At 35.9% G+C, this 18,425-nt stretch overlaps 1 protein-coding gene and 1 long non-coding RNA gene across 4 annotated transcripts in view; one reads left to right on the top strand and one right to left on the bottom strand.

Annotated features, from left to right (window-relative positions):
- Nucleotides 1–3,564: 3,564 nt before the first annotated feature.
- The window catches only part of qsox2 (quiescin Q6 sulfhydryl oxidase 2), an 82,925-nt gene continuing 68,064 nt past the window's right edge, over nt 3,565–18,425 (bottom strand). For both annotated transcript variants that reach the window (XM_069885360.1, XM_069885370.1), the window contains one exon: nt 3,565–7,053. In XM_069885360.1, coding sequence (XP_069741461.1) covers nt 6,485–7,053 — 569 coding nt within the window. In that variant the 3' untranslated portion in view covers nt 3,565–6,484. The remainder of the gene's footprint in view (nt 7,054–18,425) is intronic.
- Nucleotides 17,816–18,425, top strand: part of LOC138736236 (uncharacterized) — a 52,067-nt gene continuing 51,457 nt past the window's right edge. For both annotated transcript variants that reach the window (XR_011340175.1, XR_011340176.1), the window contains exon 1: nt 17,816–18,024. This is a non-coding gene — a long non-coding RNA (uncharacterized lncRNA). The remainder of the gene's footprint in view (nt 18,025–18,425) is intronic.

Raw genomic sequence — 18,425 nt, 5'->3', positions numbered from 1 at the left:
CTCAGCATGGTCACGCCCCCTCCAAAACCTTTCATTACTTGATTGAGCTTTTTAAAATAGTGTGGCTTCACAATTATAAAGAGCCTCAGCTTTCTGCCTAACCTGGGTGTTCTTACTTCCAGAGATGACACAAAAAAAATGAAGTGACAAAACAACACTCTCAGTTGACCCAGGAGAGGAAAAGATGCCACAGGGGTGGGGGGTTAGAAATTGAAGAATGAGAATAAGCTTAATTCTGGTGTTCCAGTTTTAATCTCCACAACTTTTGAGATTGGTTAGTTATAAAACGATACATTCTCATTTTGGGAGAACTTTGACGGCTCTATCGTTGAGGTAATCAAGAGAATGAAGTTCCTTGGAGTGCACTTGGTGGAGGATCTCACCTGGTCCTTTAACATCTGCTCCATAGCCAAGAAAGCCCAGCAGTGCCTCTACTTCCTGCAAAGGCTGAGGAAAGTTCATTACCCACCCTCCATCCTCACTACATTTTAAAGAGGATGTATTGAGAGCATCCTGTGCAACTGCATCACTGCTTGGTTTGGAAGGTACCACCTCAGACCCAAAGACCCTGCAGAGAATAGTGAAATCAACAGAAAAGATCACTGGGTGAGGGTATATTCCTACCATGACGAACATCTACAACCCTTGATACTGGTGAAAGGCAATAAATATTGTGAAAGACTGCACACCCCCCTCGTATAAACAGTTTCCCCTTCTGCCATCTGGTAGGAGGTACCCTAGCACTCAGGACCTTGCATCCATATTGGGCAAGTCTTTTCCTTCATCAGGCTCCTGAATTCCCAGAACCTATGTGGATAGTGTACCATGGACTTTTAATGTATACCTCTTAATATTTCAATGTGTTTAACTTGTATTCTAACATATTTATGTAAATATGCTCCATGGTCCTGGAGAAACACTATCTCGTCTTTGCCATGCAAGGTGACTTGACTTGGTGTTCCCTCAGAAGAAGATAAATGAAAAGCTCACATTTAAAAATTAACAGAGCACCCAAGCATTACAGCAAATCTTGTTTATCTTTTGCACCTTCAATTATAGCACTATTGAAAAATTTTCCCACTTTCAATTCCCCATTTCTTCTCTCAGGATTGGCAACATCATGATGGCTGTGTTCCAGGAAATTTCCCATTAGGCATCGATTGTAAAGCTTCCTTCAATTCTAATTCAGTAAATGAAATATCTAAATGCTTAACTTCTGCTTCATTCAGCATTGGTAAATTTAAATTATCCAAAAATAAATCAATTTGATAAATATCCTGACTACCTTCTGATATATACAGATTTTTGTAGAATTTAAAAAAAAATCATCATTAATATCTTTTCGCTTATAAGTCATTTCTCCATTCTTCCTAATAGCATTAATTGCCCTCGATACTTGCTCAGTTTTAAGTTGCCATGCCAAAATCTTGTGTGCTCTTTCTCGCAATTCATAATAATGTTGTTTAGATCTCAATATCATATATTTATGTTTGTAAATTATTATAGCATAATTTCAATTTAGATAACTGTATCTTATCATCCTCTGTACATTTTTTCTGTAACCTTTTCTCCATACTTTCAATTTCCTTCTCCAAATTTGAACTTTCTGATATTGTTTTCAAACATTTTTTGTTGCATAACTAATGATTAATCCTCTTAAATATGCTTTTAAAGCATCCCACAAAACAAACTTACTTTGAACTGAATTTTGATTCATTTGTAAATAAAAATTAATTTGATCTCATATACTTAACAAAATCTGGTCTTTTCAATATCATTTTGTTAAACCTCCATCGATAAACTGTCTCTACCAATTCAGTACTTAAACATCTAATTAACAATAATGAATGATCTGACAATAATCTACTTTTATATTCTGCTAACTTAAATCTACCTTGTAAATGTGCAGAAATCAAAAATAAATCTATTCTAGAAAAAGAGTTATGACGAGTTGAATAAAATGAATAATCTTTTTCCGTTGGGTTTAATTTCCTCCAAATTTCCACTAAATTCAAATCCTTCATCATTTCAAGCAAACTTTTCGCCATCTTAGACCTTCTAACAATTTTTGGAGATTTGTCCAACAATGGGTCCAAACAGCAATTAAAATCCCCTCCCATCAATAAATTCCCATTTGACTGATTCAGATTTAAAAATGCGTCTGAAATAAAAGACTCATCGTCTTCATTTGGTGCATAAACATTCATTAAAGTCCAACTTTCAGAAAAAATTCTACAATTAACAATTAAAAACATTCTTCCTGCACTTGCAACAAAAGAATCTACTGTGAAAGGTATTTTCTTATTAACTAAAATCGCCACCCTCCTAGCTTTAGAATTAAATGAAGATGAAATTACATGTCCAACCCAATCTCTTTTTAATTTTAAATGTTCTTTTTCTGTTAAATAAGTTTCTTGCAAAAATGCTATATCTACTTTTAATTTCTTAATAATCTAAAATACGTTTCCTCTTTATTGAATGATTTAACCCCTTAACATTAAAAGTTGCAAAGTTTAAATTACTCATAACAATCTATATAATGGCACCCAATCTTTCACAACTTACTTAAAAAAAAACCCTTAAACAAAAAAAGCCCTCTCTAAAAAAAACCCTTAAAATCCCCCCCCCACAACAAAAAACTGGAAAGCAGTAACCCCCTTATTAACCAGATGCAATTAATACCAACAGTGGCTGATGACTTTGGATTTAGCTGGGATAACATCTCCCCAGCCAGACAGCAAAGAAACCTTTCATTTATTGAATGCTTCCGGAGTTTCTTCTTGCAAATCTATCGATTGTTCAACTTCCAGCTTCTTCTCAACTTTCCCATTTCCAGCTTTATATAGCACCACCAACGGTTTCAACGCAAAGTCCTGTGTCAACTTAGAATCTGGTAAAGAATTAGCAAAGGTTAAAGCTGCCTATGGATTTTCAAAAAAACTGAGATTTATATTGCCCATAAAATATTTTTAAAATTGCTGGATATCTAAAAGTAGATCTGTAGTCTTTTTTCCAAGAGTTTTAGCAGAATTAAATTCTTACCATTTCATAACTACTTCCTGACTCAAATCTGCATAAAAACCTTATTGTTTTGAATTACCATTGGACCATTCATACATGCCCGTAACACTGCTGCAGGTAAAATCATCTCATGATCTTGATATCTCAAACACCTCACTAAAACAGCTCTAGGTGGTTGCCCTGGTAATGGTTTTTTTCTTAATGCCCGATGAGCTCTCTCTATCTCCAAACCTTCCGGAAAATACTCTGGACCAAATACTTCAACAATCCATTCTTTAAAAAAACTTTGTAAGATTTACTCCCTCAAAACCTTCTGGTAACCCCACTATTGCTATATTATTCCGCCAACTTTGATTTTCTAAAGAATCCATCTTCTGTAAAAAATTCTTCTTCTCAATCTGCTATTCGGCAACCGCTCCTTCCACTTGATTCACTCTATCTTCCACATTTTTTATTTTTTTTACGACTTTATCCACCGCTGTCAAACATTTACTGGAATATCAGAAACACTCAAGTTTTAAAATATTATGGGCTACAATGACATTCGGAGTTCAAAAGTATTTAATTTGTCTAAAATATTTTCAGAATGCTTCAGTCATAAACACTGTGATAAAACTCAGTTTCATAATATAATTCATTTAATATTGAATTTAATTCAACTGTACAGAACTGTGCCTCCTACCATTTCAGCTTCACATCAGTTGGAATTTAACTTTGATTCTTGTTAACAAAGTTTATTTCCTGGTTCTTTGGTAGCAAGATTTGGCCAAGCAGCAGGCAAATAAAGCTTTCATGCACAAAGTTTAATCCTTAGCGAGATGGAGATGCAACAGATAGGTCCATTGTTTAATATTTTACCTCTGGTAAGACCAAGCCACAGCTCATAATATGGGGAAGATACCTGGACTCTTTGTGGCACCTGAATACCCAAGGCCCACTTGGACATTTTAACCACAACTAAGAATTGCACACATTCTTATCAAATTGGAATTTTAAAAAATTGAAAAAAACTTGCAAGCTTATTGCAGGATCCTTTATTTTAAATAGGATTAAGCTTCCTTGAATGCTTTTTTCAGTAGAAAATATTGTGAACATTTCCTCCTAATGAAAATATATACAATTGACCAACATTTTTATGTTATGAAAGAACAATTCAGCAAACTAAAAACCAAAATAAATAAATAAATCTCAGTGTGGTGTATCTTTAAGAAACATTTCCAAAGTGATGGCAGTTTGGCAGTTTGTTGAAAGAACAAGTGGCACTCAATCTATTTCAAAACAGAATCGACAATACTGAATGGAATCGTCCCCCCCCCCCAAATTGTGCAACAGAATCTCAAGATGTTTCAAGCCAGGTATGGAATGATATTTCATCAATTAATACCACTGAACATCAGTTAGACCTTTCAAATGTTTTAAAGCATGGTTTGGTTTTAAAGAAAGCATGATGTGAAAGGAAAAAGGCCATTGGAATCTTTGTCAAAGGTCAACAGACAGATATTTACAATTCAATGAAAACATTTTCATTTTACATGCATAGACAAACAAGGATTTGGTCTCAACACATGCTCTGAACAGCTCATTGGAAAAATGTAGAAGATAGTAAAAAGAAGCAAGATACCTTGGGTGTACCTTCAGTCTTATTTTGTGGCACAGATGAATTGAGCTTCTCCCTGACAAACATGCTGAGTTCATGGGAATGCATCTCATCTCCAAATTCCCACTTTAACTATTCCACAAAGATAGTATCTGACATTTTTATAACCTTTCAAGATCAGCTATTCTGCTTGATAAAAATATTAGTATACAAGAAAGTATTTAATACTGTGAAACAAGGACAAGTTTTCAAATCCAGGTTTTTTTTAAAAGAAAAATAATTTTGCCTGGATAAATGACCTTTTATCAGTGAAACCAGAAAGCAAGATGGTGAAAGCTCAGAAGTCTATCTGATCTCGATGGGAATATTTCTGCATGCTTAAAAGTAATTAGCTTTAACAATAAGCAAATCTTGTCTAATACAGAAACCTTGATTCCATGCAGACAATAGATAATAAATATCCATCTTGTTTAGCACCTTAACATTAAAATCAATAAATGACACTATCGAGCAAGGTATCAAACCTATTCCCACAAAAACACAAGTACTAGGTTCTGACTAGTGCATGCTCCACTCTAAAAGTGGTATAGCACTTTGTTAAAATATTTTCAATAAGGCAAATTCTTTTAAGTATCATTACTTCATCAATGAAAAATATACATCTTCCAAAAATATAACATTTTTCACTGACTGAGAACAAGAAACCTGATGAAACAAAAAAGAATTGGGGAATAATTTTGGTTGGTAGGTAATTTCATACAGAAAACAATGCACTTGGTGTGATTAAAACGAAACACACCCAAACTATTTTTGAATATCCAATGAATATGATTGATTCATCAGAGGGAATATATGATTTTTTTTTCAGCATTTAATCCCTGGACGTGGAGATATAGTTATTTAAATGCTAGAATGGATACAAATGCTAACGATTAAGACAGACAATGTATCCTAAAACCCAAATTAGTCTGTTCAATTTTCTTATCAATACTGAAGACCACGTACACAAATACAAATTCAACTAGAAGGCTAATTTCTAGTGTGAGATGAAATGACATTAAATTTGCACAATTTTTGTAAATACCCTGATATTTATGCTTGAAGGACCACAATTATTGAATAATGGAGGGACTTTATAACTTGATAACTTAAATATCACTTCAAACTAGATCTGGAGATTTAAATTAATTAATGTTGTAGAACATTAGGAGGTCCTCCACTTGAGACTGATGAATGTTTTGAAATTATTAGTCTGGCAAGATACATTTGGGCAATGTGTTACCACATATCATATTGTGAGAATGAGAGCACCAGAAAAATTATTGCAAGATCTCAACCTTATGCTCCAATCCAAAACATACAAGTTCAAATTCACTTCCTAGCTTTTCTATTTTTGCTGAGCTCAAAAGGAGACAAAATGCAGATGGAAGAAAGAAACATGGAATTAAAAAAAACAATCAGACACTGAAACATGTCCACCCTGTCATTCCATCAAAAAGTACATTTGCCAAGTCATTGTGTAGAAGGGTGTTTGGATCAGTGAGTTCACAATTCCAGAGAATTGCATCGAATTCAGTTTCAAATGGGGAACAAAGGGATGACATGTGGGCATGATTGCAAATTCCACTAAAAAGCAAAGTAAACTTTTAACACTTTCTCTTAACTATTGCAATATTGATGTGGAATTTCAATATCAAAATTGTCAGACAATTACATTTTAGATCTGAACTGAAACTTTGCATTATCGTCCAGATTGAAATTCATAATAAAAAGATCTGGGAACAACAAGAGGTTTGGAAAAATCCTCACCAGAGAGACGATGTAAAGCATGAGTCATTTCTTTCTGGAACGTGTTTGAAAATAGTCTTAAACACAAGGACGATTATATCTGATTTTCCATCTTTTGGACCTCATTTGGAAGTAAAAGTACATGATCATTAGGAAACAACAGGAAGCTGCATACAACATGACACAAAGGCTCATGTCCACATTGGAAAAGCCTATTCCAAAAAATGAAACTGGTTTAATTTCTTTTTTGTAGCTGGCTATTTTCTGCTCAAATGATATTCTTTTAAGGTTATGGTCCACCAGATCAATCCTTTCACGCTTCACCAAGGCACTGCTTCTTGAATTTTGTTCTATATTTTGATGGTTGACCTTTTCCTCTTTTTGTCCATTTACCAATTGGGATGGCCCTTGTTCTTTAACCTTCTTCTCATTCCCTTTTACAAGCTCATTAACTGTCATGTGGCTTTGAGATCTATGCCCACTATATTTATATGAAATATTATCAACACTGTAATGAGACTTCAAAAATTTCAGAACTTCCTCCTCCTTCCAGGTATGGATGCCTTTGATTTCTTCATGACATACGGGGCAGCGGTCAGGAGTTGGCCATGCCACTTTAGGAAACATTGGATCTTCACTTGGAGCACCTGAAGCAACAAAAATAGTCAAAAACATTAAAAGTTCCTGCCCACAAATTATTCTAGAAATAGACAGTAGTTAAAATAAACTCAGATTAATTTTCTTTTTTTCCAAAAAAGTATCTTAACCACAGGAGTAAACACTTCAATACTGATAAGTAATCAAATCATAATACACAAACGTAATGGTAAAAGGAGGTGAATTTATAATCTGCATTTCTTCTGGTTGCATCTAACATCCACATGGAATTATGAATTTAAATGGGAATTTGCTGCATTAAATGCCTATTTTTAATTTTTAGCAAGAGTCACAGCCACTAAAGCTGTAAACTCCAGCTGAATGGTAATTTTATTGGCTCCACCCACCTCCAACATGCACAATAATCAGATCTAACATCTAACTGCTACCATTTCAATGAAAATTGACAAGCAAAGATCAGAATCAAATGAATGTTCATCTCTTATTATTTTCTCTTCATTTCTAATGTTGATTGCATTACCAATCTGTGGGATTGGTCATATTATCCAACCTGAGAATAAGAAATGGAAAATATTTACATTCAATTTTGAAAAATTACAAGAGGATGATTTTAGTACCTGTCTATGCATGGGGATTAATTTCATCCACACACAGAAGTCCATATTTTCACCATGAGCCAGTCACCAAAATTTTAAAAATACGTGTGAAGTTTCAGAAACCCAGGACTGTTTCATTGGATCATGTGTATTATGGGCTGACAAAACCATGAATGCACACAATTTTTTTTGTAGTTGCTCTCAATTTGACAATCTCAGAGAGGTCTTTACATCTATCTTACCCTTGGCCCCACACTGTCCATCATGATTAACATGATGGGCATATCACAAAATTATACAAACCAATGCAAAGGGGGTAGATGGAGAAGCACAAGCTTGATCAGATATGTGGCTTTTAAGAAAGGTCATAAGGAACTGCGATGGAATGTAAAGTAGAATAAGAAAGAATCTACCAGACTAATGGCTCTTTGCAGTTGAAAAGATATCTGGCAAATCAGCAAACCAAGAGTCTTGTCAATAGACCAAAAACATCAACAAAGGGTTCTGGACATAGGGAGGGTGTTCGATTATATGGTGATATAAACAGGAGAATGTTTGATTCTATAGGAGATCATGAATCATTAAAAGACATTGGGAAAGAGTCAACCTGATTTTGTGTACAGAAGGATGCAGTGAGTAAGCAGAATTCTAGAGGTGTTGAAGGTTGACAGAAAGCCAACAGGCAGAGTTATTGTTCCAACAGTAGTACAAGTCCTTGCTACGTCAGGAGATGCACAATAGACTAGCCTTATGAGCAGAACTGTGGAAGCCTCTGGGTATGTAGATAATCATTGTTTAAAGAATCCAATTTCAATGTAAATCATTCTGTATTAACAACATTTACACTGGGCACGAGGTTACATTTCTAGTCATGACATATTTTAAATGGCCAGGCTTAAAATAATAAATGTCCAACTGTCGAAGGTGGAAGATGGTGGGAGCCTGAGCAGCAAGTGAAGGAATTGAGAGGATGGCAGATGCTTGGGTAAACTGGAAAGGAGGACAGGAAGGATTGGGTGAATGACCACAATGAGACTGAGGGGCCAAAGTGTGTTTATTTTAAAGCAAGGACCTTTGTGGTCAAAGCATATAAACTTAGAATCTGGATCAGTACTTGGAATAATCCTATGGCTGTTGCAGGAACATGTCTACAAGATGGATAGGAATGGCACCTCAATGTCCCCAGGTTTCACTGTTTTAGAGAGCATAGAGGAGGTGGAAGTGTAGCATTTTCAATCAGAGAGAATGTCATAACTGCATTGTGGCCTCATGATGGGCTCAACTACTGAGGCAGTGTGGGTAGACATTAGAATAATGGTTCAGTAATGCTTATAGGATTGTACGACAGACCTCCCAATAGTTGCCAAATGATGGAGGAATAGATATGTCAACAGATTATGGAACTATCCAATCACCCTATTAATCCACCATGCTGGAGATTTAATTCTCTCCTTCCAGCAGATGAAAAATGTTGTGAACTTGTATCAGATTCTATCAACAATTTCCTTCTTTGGGAGTCATTTAAATGTTATTTGAGGTGTAGCAGTATTTGAAACTTACTGCTAGGATCAATGAACTAGTATCTGCTATCAGTGATATGGATCAATACTGTGCAGTTTATCCATCCCCAGAATTATATTAGCAACATCTTGACTTACAAGCAGAGTTTGATCTTGTATCAACTACATACGCAGAGCATTTATTAATGCAAACATGCAATTCATACCACAAAAACGGTGACAAGGTGATCAGTCTATTGGCCCTCCCAATTAAAATGGCAGTTGCATCTAGGTTGATACCCCAAATTAGAGACTCCTTCAATAAAATAACATCAGATCCCAAGGAAATTAATGCAACTTTTTGTTTGTCATTCTACAAACCTGAATATGCTTCTGACAACACCAAAATGAGCCAGTTTCTTTACAATCTCACAACTTCAGTCATTGACTTCAACTTAGTTAAGGAACTGGATGCCCCACTCAAGCAGGAAGAAATTATATATCGATTAAAGCAATACAAATCTCAGAGTCCCAAGATCCAATGTATTTCCAAAGGAATTTTATAAAAAATTTAATGATGAATGACCTCCATTGTTATTATCTGTGTTTAATGAAGTACTGGAGTGTGGAGTTTTACCAACTACTTTAACTCAAGCATCAATAATTTTCCTTCTGAAGAAAGATAACGATCCCATGTCATGTGGCTCCTTAATGCTGATATTAAAGTGTAAGCTAAGGTCATAGCACCTTGATTAAAAAGTGTTACCAAACATCATAACTGAAGAGCAGAATTGTTTCATAAAACAACATCACTTGTTCATTAACAACCATAAACTCTTCATTATTATCTATTTTAAACAGTCAATGAGTTTCCGGAAGTTGTAATTTCTCTAGTCTAGATGCTGAAAAAGCCTTTGATAGGGTAGAGTGGAAGTATCTTTTTGCAGTATGAAACAAATTTAGATTTGGTAATACGTTTATCTCTTGGATTCATCTTCTGTACACTGCTCCTCAAGCAGCTGTTCACACAAACAACATTCATTCCAATTATTTTATGTTAGAACGTGGTACCCGACAAGGGTGTCCTCTATTGCCTCTTATTTTGGCATTGCAATTCAACCATTATCAATAATGTTACCGTCTTCCCCTACCTTTAATGGGATTGTTCGAAATAGACTGGAAAAGGGTTTCACTATATACAGATGATTTGCTGATGTTTGTAATGGATCCACAGAGAATATTTCTTTTATTCTATACATTTTGGAGGAGTTCTGCTTCTTTTCAAGTTATAAATGGAATCTTCATAAGAGCGAATGATACCCCATCAATGCAACAACTCTGCAACTTAGCCAACTGGACCTGCCTTTTCAGTTCAGTTAATCAGGTTTCAAGTACCTAGGTGTACATATCAAACATACATATCACAACCTCCTGACAAAAATTTTTATTTCTCTCAATGTCGAGGTGAAGCCAGATTTTCAGAGATGGAACCATTTGCTTTTGTCACTAACAGGCAGAAAAAATGCAGTTAAAATGAATATATTACCAAGATTTATTTATTTGTTTCAAACTATTGCTTTATTTCTTCCAAAATACTTGGTCACTTCTCTGGATAAAATAATTTCTTCCTTTATTTGGAACGGGAAATCTCCAAGGGTTCATAAAACATTATTGCAAAATTGTAAGGTTAGTGACCTACTCGCTCTTTCACTATTGGGCAACACACATACATAAACTATGTCACTGGGTTCACTTCCCTGAGTTCTCCTGGTGTAAACTAGAGGAATGGTTTTGCAAATCGTCTTCTTTATCTGCCATGGTATATCCTTCATTGCTCATAAAACCCTTCAAGTACACTGATCCAGTGGTGCTGAATACGTTAAAAATTTGGTATCAGATGAGATGTCCTTTTAAATGGGCAGCTGCATCAGTTCTGGGTCCTTTAACTAATAATCACATTCTCACCATCAGTTACTGATCCTTTTTTCACTGCATGGTAATCTAAAAGGTACCCAACATCTTCAAGACCTTTATGTAGATGGACATGCAGCTTACCTGCAACACATTTATTTCAATACTTTCAAATTCCACATTTTATTTCAAAGTCTTCCTCAAATTTCCCTCAGCTACCTCCCAAACAACCCTGGAAAGATCTAATATTATTGTATATTTTGGCATACATTGAAAGCCTCAAAAAGCACTCAAAAATCAGGGGTCAACTTATATGACAGATACAAATACGAGACCTTAAATTCAACTCAAAAAAATCCACTCGATGTAGATTCAGCGTACAAGATGATCCTTGAAACATCAAAAAAGAACCGAACCTACAACAAATTTCAAGCTACCAGTATATCAGAAAGAAATTTTTATTGAAAAAAGATATTTAAAATCCTTCAAAATCACTATCATCGTCTGAGGCAAGCACCTCAGCAAGCACATCCACGATAACAACCACTTTCCAGTAACGCCCAACAGTTCAGTCAATGCAATTTTTTTGGGGGGGAGAGAGGGTTCGACTTATATGCGCGATATATGAAAAAACCATGAAAATCAGATTGAAAATGGGGTCCCAACTTATCTGCAGGTTGACTAACACACCAAAATATATGGTAATTAATCTAGGAGTGAGGGAAAATAAAAAAAAAATTATAGCTCTATTCGGTTAATCAAGATGTTCACTTTCTAAAGTAAAGGCTGAATGGGAGCAAGAATTGGAAATGAAAATTGAGGAATAACAGTGGGAAGAGGCTATTGATAGAATTCGCACTACCTCCTCTTGTCCTCAGTTGGAACTTGTTCAGTTTAAGGTGCTGCACTTTTCTAAATTCAAATTGTCAGTCATTTATCCTTCTATAGAGGTCAAATGCAAGAGGTGTAATGGCACCTCTTGCCACCTAAGTCGCATGTTTTTATCGGTGCCTCAAAATACAGGAGTTCTGGAGGGGAGTCCTTAGCACATTATCTAAAATATTTCAAGTTAATTTGCAACCCCCACCCATTGACTGTAATATTTGAAATCTCTTACAGCTCCCCAAATTCTTGCCAGAAAGACATAATAGCAATTACATCCTCACTAGCCAAACATCTAATTTTGTTGCATTGGAAGTCTGATAAGTGTCCCTCTATTACACCATGGATTAAGGACATAATTTTCTTTATCAACTGGAGAAAATCAAGTACACGTTAAGAGGGTCCACTGCAAATCGTTTTCATAAATGGCATCCATATGTTATTTCTTTGAATTACAATGCTTATGGAGCAAATGTTTAACTGTGTGGTGTATGTATAGTATTATCACGATCAGTAATATTCTGACGATACTGTCAGTAAAGGTGCCAAACTGGTCAGGCAATGAGGAACAAACATTAAACGGTGCATACCTGTAGTTAGGGGGCATATTAGACCTTGTGCAAATCGTTTTCAATGATCCAAAAACCACTTAACTGACATTTTCTGTTATCAGATTTTTCCCCCTGGCAGCAAAATGTTACAAGTTGAAAAAAAAAAATATTTTCTTAAATTTATACATATCTTATTTTGTAAGCAGAGATCACATTGTTTTTTTGGTAAGAATTAAACATTATTACATGCTTGAAAAATCTTCCATTTTAAAAAAAATTGTTGTTTAACAGCTGATAAAAGTGTTCTGCTGATGCGACTAAGCTGCTTAAAGCAATTTTTCAGTTATCCAAAAAAATCTGGTTAACTGAAAACGATCGGTCCCAAGCATTTTGGGTAATTGGAAAGTACTGTATTACCAAAGGAGCCTGATCAGATGATCAGAGTTTGAGTGAGGACATTTTGTGATCACTCAAGAATGTTATGAGTAAAAAATAAGCTTGGGTCTTGTTGAAAACTATTACATTGAGGAAGAGCAAATTATGATGAGATTAGACAAGAGCTAGGGGAATTAATTAGGAACGGCTGTTATAGGACAAGCCCAGAACTGATATGTGGCAGTGGTTTAAGGACCAACTAGAATCCAGGCCGACATGTTTCAGTAAAAATGAAGGACAAGGATGACAAGGCAAGAGAATCTTGGATGAAAAAATGATGTTGAGAACTTAGTCATGAATAAAAAAGAGGCATATGCAAGGTTGAGGGAACTACAACTAGACAAGGTCCTGGAGGAACAAAAGATTGCAGGAATGAGCTGAAGGAGGGTATTAGGAAGGCCAACAGAAGCCATGAGATGTTCTTGACGATCAAGATTAAAGAAAAGCCAATGCATTTTATACTTAACAAGAGAATGAAAAGAGACAAAGGAGATGATTTATGTTTCGAGTCAGAAGAAGAGGGCAAGGTGTATCTGCAGTTACTAAGGTCATGGACAACTTCAGAGAACATAATATAGAGAAAGCTCATGTATTAGCACATTGCAATCAAGAAAGAGATGAGGTTGGGTCTTTTGAGGAGCATTAGGGTGGACGTCCCCGACATAATATACCCATAGTTAATGAAAGAGGAAAGTGAGAAAATTACTGGGACCTTGACAAAGATCTTTGCATCCTCATCTGCAACAAAGAGGTCCCTGAAGTTACAAGAATGGATAATGTTGGTTCAAGGAGAGAAAAAGGATAATCCAGAAAATTAGAGGCCAGTGCTCCTCACATCAGCAGGAGTGAAAGCATTGGATAGGAAATTTATGGATAGGGTTTATGCACTTTTGATCAGGGACAGTCAATAGATCTGAGAAAGGCAGGTCAAATTTTTACAATTGAATTGATTTGGGGGTTCAGGACAATAACTCCTTGAAAGTCACTATGCAAGTAGAAAGAATGGTAAGGAAGGCATATGATAATGATTGGCTTCATTTTGAGGCATTGAGGAAATCACATTACACCTATATAAAACTTTGGTCCGACTGCACTTGTAATACTGTGTGGAATCCTGGTCGCCCCACTACAGGAAGGAAAGTGTACAGAAAAGATTTACCAGAAGGCTGGTTTAGAAGATTAGTTATGGGGAGAAATTGCACAAACGGATTGTTTTCTCTGGAGCAGAGAAAGCTGAGGGGCGACCTGACAGAGGTGTATAAAACAATGAGAGGCATTGATAGGGTGGACAATCAAAATCTTTTCCGCAGGGCAAAAGTGTCACGCATGAGAGGTCATGGGTTTAAAGTAAAGGGGAGGACGTTTAAAGAAGTAGTGCAGGTCAAATATTTTGTAAAGATATTTTTAAGTTTGATTTGGACTTCATGTTTGGCATAGACATGTGGGTCAAATGGTCTGTTCCTGTGCTGAACTGTGCTTAATCTTCATTTACAGAAAAGTGAAGCTCCCACTTACACAGTAGAGATGAGAGTAATTAATTGGGGTAACTGTTCAGTACATATATAAAAAATATTTTATGCCCAGGCTGCAAATGTGATAGTGTCTTATCTTTTATACATTTCTAGATGGGGCAAAACTTAAAATTAATCTAATTTTTGTGCATATTTCTGATCACAAAGTCTCTACAGAAACTGGTAATATTAAATAATGTAGCAACTTGAAAAAAAATAAAGGCATCAGTCCTGGTTTCTAAAATTAGGCCAACTTCTGAAAGTTTTTGTGTATACAGTGCCTAAAGGTACACTTGACAGATGTACTGTATTATTCAGTTTTAACTGCCTCCTCTACCAGCTGTTTCTTTGAAGTCTTTTTTGTATCGTCCTTGGGTCTGGTTAACAATTCATTACAACACAAGCAAAACAAAACCAACTGACTCCAATTTTGTGGATTGTGAATGCAGGATTTTGCCTTTCACTGGTCATTGGTCGACAGATGACAAGGTTGTGTGTCATATTCTCCAAAGATTTTTTTTGGGGGGGGTGGGGTAGGAATAGAAAGGGCTGAATTTCCAAATGTGACCATCATTTAGGTGCCTCAGTAACCTCTCTCTCTTACTTGATGCCTCCAAGTCAGTTACAAAAATACAATGGACTTCAAGTCATGTTATTATAGTTGCAAAATAAAATAAACTGAACGATAAAAACACAGCTGTCTTGTAAGTCTTAGTCTATATTTCCTTCACACCACACAAAAAAAAGCAGACTACTATTCAGATACACAGGGTGAAGCACACAAGTAGCCACTACAAGTTGACTAGTGTAGCTGCAGCTGCAGAGCACAATTAATTTGTGCACACCCCTGCTGTGGTGTTATTGTCTGTTTGTCAGTATCAATCATTGTTCTCAGCATTTGGCCTTGTGTTAGTAAATGGGATCCATTTTATGGATCATTAGACAGGCTTGGGTATTCAGTATATGGTATAGATAGGGAAAAATATATATGGAATAAAAAAAAGCAGTAACAAAGCCAACATCAGACAGGCTACGCTGCCCTCTAAGGGTGGCCCTTTACAAAACAACAGCAATTCATCTATATTGGGGAGCAATAATTCAGAATTACGTGCTTCAAGAGATGTCCTCTCCTTTCTTTTTTGACATTAGCAAAACAGTACTTAACAGTCCACTTGCATTCAAGTGGTAATTGAATACAACTTCTAAACAATCACCTCACTCAACAATAGTGATTCAGAACAAAACATGCAATTTACATATTGCATATTTACAACACCATAGGATATGCAAAACTAGGTTAAATTTACTATTTCAACTCACGTTTATTCAAAATTTATATTATGTGAACACGGAGTAAGTAAACAGGGCAACTTCATAATGCATTTGTTAGAGTATAACATTTTGTTCCTGAGGTCTCCCAATAAAATTGACCCCCTGATAACTCCAGATATACCCCATACATCAATCAGACATTTCAGTCTCACTCCTCCACCCTGCCCTCTTTACATTTGCTTCTATACTAACTTTTCTCAGTCCCTATTAAAAGCTCCAGCTTGTAAGGTCAACCATTCTTTTACTCCCACCAATGGTGCTTGACCAACTGAGTTCTTCCAAGCAGATTGTGTTTGGTTCCACAATTTGGGCAGTCCACAGAAATTTGTCATAATTTTACAATTGTTTCATGACACATAATTCTAACCAATGGAAATACAGGAGCCAAATTCAGTGAAGACCAGAATCAAACAAAGCTGCAGCAATGTTCTGACACTTCTCTCAATCTTTTCTCACTAAAATGTTACATTCACTTTCCACAAACCTTCTGAAGAAATTGAGTTAATTATAAGAACTAATGGGAACTGTATAAATTAACCAAAATAGCCACACCTCTTGCCTCAGAATTAAAAGAAGCAACTATATATTCAACCCAATCTCTTTAATTTCAAATGTTCTTTTTCAGTTAAGTGAGTTTCTTGCAAAAAGGCTATATCGACTCCCATCTTCTTAAGAGATGTTAATACTCTTTTCCTCTTCGCGTTCCCATTTAAATCATTATCATTATAATTTACAAACTTAACTATATTACTCATCATGCTAGTTAACTCTTTCTTCTGCCTCTGCCTGTAAATCTTCTGCCCTCACCTCTCCTCTGGCAATCCAGATAAAAAGATAGAAAAAAGAAATAAATAAGAATATGTTCAAAATATACTTATAACTATATATAAATTTAAAAAATCCCCCCAATTGATGTTGTAATAATATAATCCAACACCACCTCCCTCTATTTTATGGGCTGAGATCGGAGTCACAACTACCCACATGATACAATAGAAGTCAGAAGTACCTTTTCTCTCCCAGCCCCCTTGATATTTTTATTTAAAATCCATTAAATCTTAAATGTAAAGTTAATTAAAGTAAAAATCATACAATACAGTACACCAAAAAAAGAGGGGATCTCATAGAGACATATAAAATTCTGGCAGGACTGGACAGAATGGATGCAGATGGGATGTTTCCAAGGATGGGAAAATCCAGAACCCGGGGCCATGGTTTGAGGATAATAGGCAAACCATTTAGGACCGAGATGAGGAGGAATTTCTTGACCCAGAGGGTGGTGAATCTGTGGAATTCATTGCCACAGAGGGCAGTAGAGGCAGGTTCATTAAATATATTTAAGAGGGAATTAGATCTATTTCTTCAGTATAAGGGTATTAAAGGTTACGGAGAGAAGGCAGGGACGGGGTACTGAACTTTAAGATCAGCCATGATCTCGTTGAATGGCGGAGCAGGCTTGAAGGGTCGAATGACCTACTCCTGCTCCTATCTTCTATGTTTCTATGTTTCTAAAGAGAAAAGCAGTGTCTTGATTTACACCTCATAGTAGCAAACTACCAAAAATTTAGTCCATCAGAATCAAACATTGAAAAACTGGAAGACTTTGAGCAAACTCCTCCGCTTCCACATGACTCGAAAATAACATTTCCTTCTCCGGGTATGAAGATCATCAAAGTCACAGGTTGATGCAGAACAAATCTATATCTTTTCTCCCATAAACTCTTCTTTTTAATAAGCCGGTACTTATATCAAGATAAAATAGAATTTTAGCACCTTGGTACTCAAGTGGGCCTCCTGACAATTTCGTCCTTGCAGCTACCAGAGATCAAATCTTCTCTTTAGCTTGATACCAGAGAAATTTATTTAATATAGAGAGAGGATTTTGATTTGTAGACAGTTTGGGTCTGAGAGCCCTGTGTGGTCTTTCAATCTCTATAGGACAACCAAAATGTTCAGCACCCAGCGTTTCAGGAAGCCATTCCAGGAGAAAGCTTTTCAAGGATGTTCACAAAAATCAGTTACTCCTGGATTATGACATCACAAATTAGAGCAACATTCGGGGTGGGATCAAAAACCTCAAGGCTATGTGTACAAACACTCATTTCTCCATTAAGCCACTCTTGCAACAACAGTGGAAAAGTCATTCGTTCTCAAACTGCCCTCATTAGTCACCTCAGAAGTCACAGAACCAGTGAAAGGAAGTCATCCCTAACCCTGAGTGAACAGCCAAGAAGAAAATAAATAGAAACTATTAAAAACATTTTCAGGATGCAAATAACACTGGTGAGACCATGCTAATCATCTTCATGACCTATGATATTCCTGTTTCAAACATGATTACTGAATAATGGTCACTGACAAATTCCAGGACTATAAGTAAATGAAAATAATTTGTAATATATACTGGAGCCTTGATTAGACAGTTTGATTTTGGAGGACATTTCCACTATGGATTTATGATCATTGAGATGAATGAGGCCAATGTGAAAACAGCAGACTCTTTTAAAAGAGACAGAGGGTCTTCTTCTGCTTATGCAAAGCTTCTATGTATTCCCCTGAACAGAATCTACTTGTACACTTTGAGCTGTCTTGGCCAAAGATTCCCTGGATATTACCTCTCAAGGAAGTTTTAGGAAAGCCTCTCTGAATATTTTTTTGCCCATCTTGCAAACTCCTCTTATGAC

This window comes from Narcine bancroftii, chromosome 1 (genome assembly GCF_036971445.1).
Source record: "Narcine bancroftii isolate sNarBan1 chromosome 1, sNarBan1.hap1, whole genome shotgun sequence".
NCBI classification, from domain to species: domain Eukaryota; kingdom Metazoa; phylum Chordata; class Chondrichthyes; order Torpediniformes; family Narcinidae; genus Narcine; species Narcine bancroftii.
The sequence above is the reverse complement of the archived record's forward strand: the minus strand, read 5'-3'. Positions and strand labels throughout refer to the sequence as shown.